The sequence below is a fragment of the Octopus bimaculoides genome, chromosome 20 (assembly GCF_001194135.2).
Source record: "Octopus bimaculoides isolate UCB-OBI-ISO-001 chromosome 20, ASM119413v2, whole genome shotgun sequence".
Lineage (NCBI taxonomy): Eukaryota > Metazoa > Mollusca > Cephalopoda > Octopoda > Octopodidae > Octopus > Octopus bimaculoides.
In genome coordinates, this window is record NC_069000.1 from 13,977,497 (window position 1) to 13,985,271 (window position 7,775).

The 7,775-nt window shown below is 36.6% G+C and overlaps 1 protein-coding gene across 1 annotated transcript in view; it reads right to left on the reverse strand.

Annotated features, from left to right (window-relative positions):
* Positions 1–7,775, reverse strand: part of LOC106881606 (dynein axonemal heavy chain 5-like) — a 222,976-nt gene that overhangs the window by 100,288 nt on the left and 114,913 nt on the right. The window contains exons 31-32 of the mRNA XM_052975199.1: positions 5,712–5,899; positions 4,628–4,822 (exon numbers count right to left, since the gene is read on the reverse strand). Coding sequence (XP_052831159.1) covers positions 4,628–4,822; positions 5,712–5,899 — 383 coding nt within the window. The remainder of the gene's footprint in view (positions 1–4,627; positions 4,823–5,711; positions 5,900–7,775) is intronic.

The following is a 7,775-nucleotide window of genomic DNA, read 5'->3' on the forward strand; positions in this document are numbered from 1 at the left end:
ACAGTGAAGATAAAACCGAGTGTGTTGATATTGGTGTGTCCCTGGTGGTGGGGTTGCTGGCGCACGACATTGTGGTAGACAGTACATTGGGGGTGAAGATGTCGGCGCTGGAACTGGCTGTAGCTGTGTTCTGTATGTGTGTGGTCAACGACCAGACCTGTGAGAGATCTAGAATCGAAGACGATTGCCGTCGTTGGATCGGGCTTATTTATAGACGAAAAAGGGCTCACCAGAAACCCAGTAAAACTCTCTATCACGTGACTTTATCTGAAGCCGTCGATTGGACGTAATGCCTCCTAAGCAAGCAGAACATGGGGACAAATTGCCGCGCAAATAAGAACCAATCAGGATGTTGGACACAGAAAGGTCCAAGGCAGCCGAAGACTAGATGTTATCAGCTCCGTTATCATTTGTGATTGAATGCCCGAGAGAGAGGTTTCACTACACAAATTTTAAACGTTATTGCTTCTGTGCTGGGATAGACATGTTTTATAACATGTTATAGACGTTATGCAAATTACTATTTTAATCTAATTTTTTAATCTAATCAAGCGCATATACAAGATGATATCAAAAGTTCCCAGACTGGTTTTGCTTAATAAAAAATAACTTATTTACCTAAATTTTAACGCCATCTCCTTCAAAATTCTCACCTTGCACAGTAATACATCAGACCCCGTATTCCTGCCACTTTTGGAATCTGGCTTAGAAGTCATTTTCTGTAAGCAAGTCAAGAACCTTTTATGATTCGCTCTTGATTTTGACAACAGTGTAAAAATGGTGACCTTACACCTGCATTTTCATCTTGGAGAAGAGAGGGAAGTCCGCAGGTACTAAATTTGGTGACTGTGCACGCAACCGTGTGCTGCCATCTGTTGGCGCGCTACAAAACTAGTCCGGGAACTTTTTGGTACCACCTCATATCTGTGTATGTGTGCGTGTGTAGGAGTATTGGGAAGAAACTCATGAGACAAAAGCATACTGGACAAAAAAACAAATTGATTAAAAATATGTTTCTCAAAGAACAAATGGAATAGTAATCGAAATTTAATGTTTTTCGAAAGAAATGGGTACAAAAGTTATGAAAAATATATTATATAGATGCTTGAATTAAGTATCACAATGTTTTAACGTTCTAAGATTTTAAAAATTACTTGAGAGAGAGATCAGAATTAATAGTTTATGTATAATCTACACAGTTTTACATCGGGGCATGCAGAATATTTTATTAAACCTTAAAATATAAACATTAACATAATAAAATTGTTAGTGCCCTTTTAGAAAGATATACTGGACACACAATAATTAACTGAGGTCGACTACTTAAGTATCAGTCAAGTACATATGTCCCTCGAATTATTTTGGTCGTGTGCCTTCATTAAATAACTATTAGTAGACTGATGAGTGACGACTTACTAAACTCACTTAGTGTTGAACAAAACAGTCCAGTCACCTTTGCTGCCATAGTCTACTTTGCTTGTAGTCCTTCATGGTTTCATAAAACGAATAACAATTAAATTATCATGTAGATCTAATTAACAATACTGAACTCATAATGTTTATGGTCACTTGCCTATATTAGCAAGAGTTACTGGCATTACTACAGGTATGTATCACCACCATCTTTTTCCATCTTCGATTTTGTTTCTTCATAACTTTCTGAAAAATGGATATCTTTTAATAAAATTCTCAGTACATTTCAGATGGTATAGGGCTTTCCTATAAGGTGTTATCCACCCCTAATTGGAACTCTCCCGTATGACATGTACGCATGCTCAGTGACTTGCTTTAACAGTTGCAATCAGCTGAATGCACATTGCCAGTGACATTTAACATAATTACCCACACTCTGTGGTCAGGATTCTTTTTTTGGTTTGATGTCGGTATCGAAGGGATTACCAGACACCGGACAATACAGTGAGAGCAGCTTTCACTCACATCGTGGTATTCGACGCTGTGTACGTGTCTGTCGTGGTAAAATATGTCACTCCTTAACTGTTGCTTTGATTTCATCCGTAGCACGAGGTAATTATGTCATTATCTGTGAAATTCGGCAACTTACAAAGATCTTTAGATCAGGCAATACTTCACCGAGAGCAGATATAAGCTCCTGCTTATTCCTGTCTGAAGTATCGTCCGATACTTCAGACTTATCGTCCGATGAATTTACTTTGTTGACATTCTTCATCGACAAAATTTTTATTCCTTTCAACCTTTCAGTCAAGTCCGCCTTTCTTCCAGTAACATACTGTCCATATAATCTTAAATATTCCTTTAACTCAGGCACAGTAAGTACTTCGATAGCTGAATCATCAAGCTGCTTTATATCCATGATAAGACGTAAAACAATAACAATGGCGTGGGTTAGCCTCCGGAAGTTTAATTATCTACATGGAGCGCCGCCTAGCCAAGGGAGATAACCTACTTATAGGAAACCCCTATAGATAGCAATCATGCTGAAGTTTGATGTGGAAAAAAGAAAAGAAAAGAAAATTTGGAGTTGAAGATAATTCTCACACTTCATCAAAACGTATGAGTAACCAAAATTGAAAAACTATCCAGTATCAACTCAAATTTTGTTTCTACATCAAATTCCAACATAATGGTAAGCTACACCATCTGAGATGTATTTTGATGAAATTTTACTTTAAAATATCCAAGTTTCAGAAAGTTATGAGGAAACAGATTGAGGTGTGGGAATTTTCTGGAATACGCCTCCTCTTTCCAGAAACATTTTTCACTACTATATTTCAATATAACCCTGTTTTCCATGATCTAAAATAAATCTCTAAAAATTTTCACAAAAAAATGATACATTTTTCAGAGTTACAAAGAAACAAATTCAAGGGGAGGGAGTACATATCTGTAGTTATGCCAAGTTATCTTTGCTACACGAATGAAAGGGGAATGAAATTGGAACATCCAAATGTTTGTGCTGTGTCGAACATTATACGTAGCAAGTATACACACACACACAAACGAACAAAACAATCGAAGAAATACAGACAACAACGTCATAGTAGCACTTGAAACAGCTTGTAACGACAATTAACCATTGTTTTCATGTATATTAAGTGGAGACAGACTAAGAAGGTATAACATTAGATAAACAGATATTTGAAGGACAGAAAACAGAAAAATTGTAACAATACATATTCAGAATCTTATCCATATCGCAATTCATGCCATTTTTCTAACATGTTACATTCTAATTCTCTTTTGAATCTTTTATTGGTTTAACGAGTGTAGGACAAAAGCCACTTGGACAAAACCTCCAAAGTTAAAGTGTGAAAGTGAACAAAAGCCCCACGGTTATATTTTTCGATTATTTTTCTCGTTCTTTTTTCTTACCTTTCAGTCGTTAGACTGAGGCCATGTTTGGGCACCGCCTTGAAGAATTTTTAGTTGAACGTATTGACCCCAGAATTTTTTTTCTTTCTTTTTTACTTGTTGCAGTTATTAAGACCATATCCATGCTGGGGCACCACCTTGAAGAATTTTTAGCCGAATGTATCGATGCTAGAATGTTTTACATTTTTACTTGTTGCAGTTATTAGACTGCGACCATGCTGGGGCACCATCTTGAAGAATTTTTAGTCGAGTGTAACGACCCCAGAATTTTTTTTTATGATTTTCAACCAGCGCATGAAGTTAAGCCTAGAAGGTATCTCCACATGCTAGAAAATAACAGCCAAATCTCTTGAAGTTTTTTATACCCCCCCCCCCTCCTCGGTTTAAGACACATGCCAAAGGTGCAACTCAGTGGGATTGAACCTGGAACCGTGTGGTTGGGAAGCAAACTTACTACACAGCCTCGTCTGCGGGAGAGGCGAATATTTTATGCGTCTCGACTTTATTTCCTAGTTTTGATGATTTAATTACAATTATATCGAAAAAAATGAAAACTTTTGAGATCCACACAATGCCTACTTATTTCTAGCATACATAAAGACCACGTTAGGAGGCGGGAACACCTTTGAGTTTGTTTAAAAGAGAGAGATTAAGACACCGATAAAATAATGAAAGAAATATACATTCATTAATTACTGTTTAACATTGAACTTCCCTTCCTACTAAGAATTCTTTCGGAGAATTTTCGGAAAGCGTGCATTATTCCTCGAAAGTAATTATTTTTCAACGTAATTGTAATGAAATTATGAGGGAAACAAAGTCGGGATGTTTGAAATATTCTCCTTCCCATTTCCTTCCCCCACCCCACATTAAATTCCAAGCTACACCATCTGAAAGGTATCTGTAGAAAATGGTTTTAAAAAACAGCCATTTTTCTCAAAGTTATAAGGAGACAAAACAGAGATGTTATGCCCAGTTGACAAATTATAACCAGTTTTCCTATTCGGCTTTCTATTTGTTCAACAACAAACATTAAACGATGCTGAAATCAACATAATTTCATTGATGTTGGATTAAACTTATAGTTTGAAGGTGATTACGTGACTCCTGTTCTCTTGTCATTCACGAATGAATATTACGCACCGTGCTCGTCTAACTTTAGAGTCTAAAGCATGTTAAGTTCTAACACCTACTTATTAGTATCACCGTCTATTCGAAATCATACAATATTTATAGAGATTAACAAGTCTAAGAGAAATATAACACAGTATCTTACCTGTTTAGTAAGCTGTTCTTCGCACAGCTTATATAATGTGAAGAACTTACATGCCAAATTAATATTATTTATGAAACCAGCACTGGCTAACTTTACACGAATAATAATCTGCCGGTCTGGAACCATCATGGCAACAGTTCTAAAGTTAATCTTTAAGTTTTCAGGTAATTCTTGTCGCCCAGCATAGCCTGGATTCTGAAAAAAAAAAAAAAAATCAAGAATATTCTTAAAGTAATTTTTGTCTATCAACCTTAAGACAGAAAATTATGTGTTTCTATATTTTTGTTATATCCACAAGCGATAATTTAATCATTTTAAATTTTGGCACAAGGTCTGTGATCTCGGGGGAGGGGGCAGGTCGATTACTTCGATTACAGAGTTGAACTGATACTTATTTCGTCGACCCCGAAAAAGCAAATGAAAGGCAAAGTCGATCTTGGCGAAATTTGAACCCAGAACGTCAGAAAGGACGAAGTGCCGCTAAGCATTTTGCCCGGTGTGCTAATGACTCTACCAGCTCTTTGCCTTCACGAGCAATTATATAATGCCATATACCCATCATGATACAATAACAAATCTTCAGATGATAGCGATATAGTATACTGTATATCACTTCAATTCACCTCTACATATACTATGATGTCATATGTCAAAGAACCCAATTAATTTATCTATCAACGATAGTACCATTTTTCATTCGTATCTATCAGCATTATGTCAAATACTTCTTTAACAATATCGTGTTTTATAATGGAATTACAAGCTGGAAATGTCTTCTCACTATTTCATCCAAATTTAAATTAGGTTTCACTCGACATCCTACTTCCATACCACCCTTCCTAAAACTATTCAATACTTTCAAATCTTTCTTCAGTATCACCTTAGCAGTTTCTCACATCTGCAGATACCCTCACTAAGCACTTTGTTTTAACCGTCTTCAATTGACGCCATTGTTAAACTCCCCGCTGACCACTCTTTCTTCCCCAGCCTTAAATATTCATTCTAGATGAGTTTAAAAGTCTTTGAGAAGTATTTATCATCTTGAGACTAAGGATGCAGGTAATTTATTTAAATTGTTTCTTACCATCGTGAGAAAAATACCAAACTCTGGGTTCATCTGAATGACATCTCCATCTGTGAACACAAATTGATTTTTCCGCTCCTTTTTACACGTGAGAACTATTGCAATTTGTTGTGCAGCCACTGACAACACTGGCAAATCAATTCGATTAAATTCATCAAAACAGCCCCACGTGCCAGACTGAGCCAAACCTGAAATGGTTTTCAACGAATGTTAGAGTTGTTATTTAGACGTTAGTAGTAACTAATTAGACTGAGGTATACAGACAGAAGATATAACAACAATAATAATTATTTCTAACATAGATGCAAGGCCGTATATGCTAAGCAAAAAGATGTAACTGATTTAATAAATTCAAGTACTTGATTCTTAGGTAGACACGCTTACATACTTCATGTAGCAAGCCAAGGAATTTTAATCAATATTACGCGTTTACACCAACCAAACAGCATTTACCTGAACAACTAATTCTCCAACAGCAGAAACTCTTCAACCTGTTCTGTGATGTATAAAGGTATTGAGAAGAATTACACAGGACTCACTGTAAACACCTTCAAGAATAGTTACATTAAATATTTACATTCATTGAAGTTGAGGGACAAGATGAATCGCATGTCATGTCTCAATTCATCTGATGAATACAAATGACTAACTCTGGTCAAGAAAAAAAAAGGAGAAGCAACTTTAACTAAAATTAATTGAATATGGAATGCTGAACAGAGTAATCTTGATTTCTTTCGTAGTATAGTGACAAGTAAGGATGTGTTTCAGAGTTATTAGAACTCATTAGTGAGGTATAATCTAACCATTAGTTCCAAAAACAAAACAAAAAGAAATGCAAGAGTGAGGTCTTTCTGGCTAGGCTGAAAGCCAGTTATTGAAAGACACCTGCATGGTCAAATACATTAAAGTCAGGATGCTACTGGTATCTAATTCGCTGTGTCTAGAGGCGGTGCCATTTTAGAGCATGGGCCTAATTCTGATGTATTTATGCTGTGGCTTGCTGTCAATAAGTAAATCCTATAGGGTCTAGTGCAGTGCCTTGTCCAGAGGCCTACGATGCAAATTAGACGATCCAGGGGGCTACAATGCTACTTAGACGGCCCTGTCTAGAGGAATGAGATGTGATGAAATAAGAACCAACACAAGATTTAAGAGCCAAATGCAAAATATTAATTATATATAATTATGATAAAACATGAGCAATTGAATTATTAATATCCGTTTCGTGTAATCTGTTTACTAGTCAGCTTGTACAGTGTTATGGATTTTATGAGTGTAGAGGTCAATACCCGGTAGCACATTGGGTGTGCCAGACGCTTTATTTCATGTTGCTCCAGTCAACTCAACTGGCAGAAATGAGTTGTACTTGTATTTCATAGAGCCGCCTTGTCACATTCTGTGCCACACTGAATCTCAAGACGCTCTGTTGAATTGGATCAACTGGAACCCTCGTCGTCGTCACCGACGGAGTGTCAGTTTTTATAGCTAAAGAACAGCTATAAACAGCTACAGCAACAGTCACAGAAACAACACTATCAAGAACAAACACCATAAAAACAGCATTCACAGAAACAATAAAAATCACAACAAAATAATTATAGCAGAAATAGAAATAACATTAACAAAAATGGTGGTAATAACAATTGGTCGTTTGACCTGCTACAAATAATAGCCAAAACTCCTTCAAATTGCATCCTACAGTCTTAGAGAAGAACACATTGGATAATGTGGTCTTGGAATCACCGGAAAAAGACGGATCAGTCAAGACTGGAATTTCTTTGATTAATCATCTCCTCGATCAGGGCTGATCTGAGTCTAAACAACAACAACATTACCAATAATAATGGTTTTGAATTTTAGGACAAGGCTTGTAATTTTAGTGGAGAAGCTAAGTCGACTACATCCATTCCAGTGTTCCGCTGGTACTTATTTTATCGACCCCGAAAAGAAGAAAGGCAAAGTCGATCTCGACGGTATTTGAACTCAAAATGTGAAGAGCCAGACAAACTGCCGGTAAGCATTCTGTCCGGCATGCTTAACAAATCTGCTAGCTCGCCGCCTTAA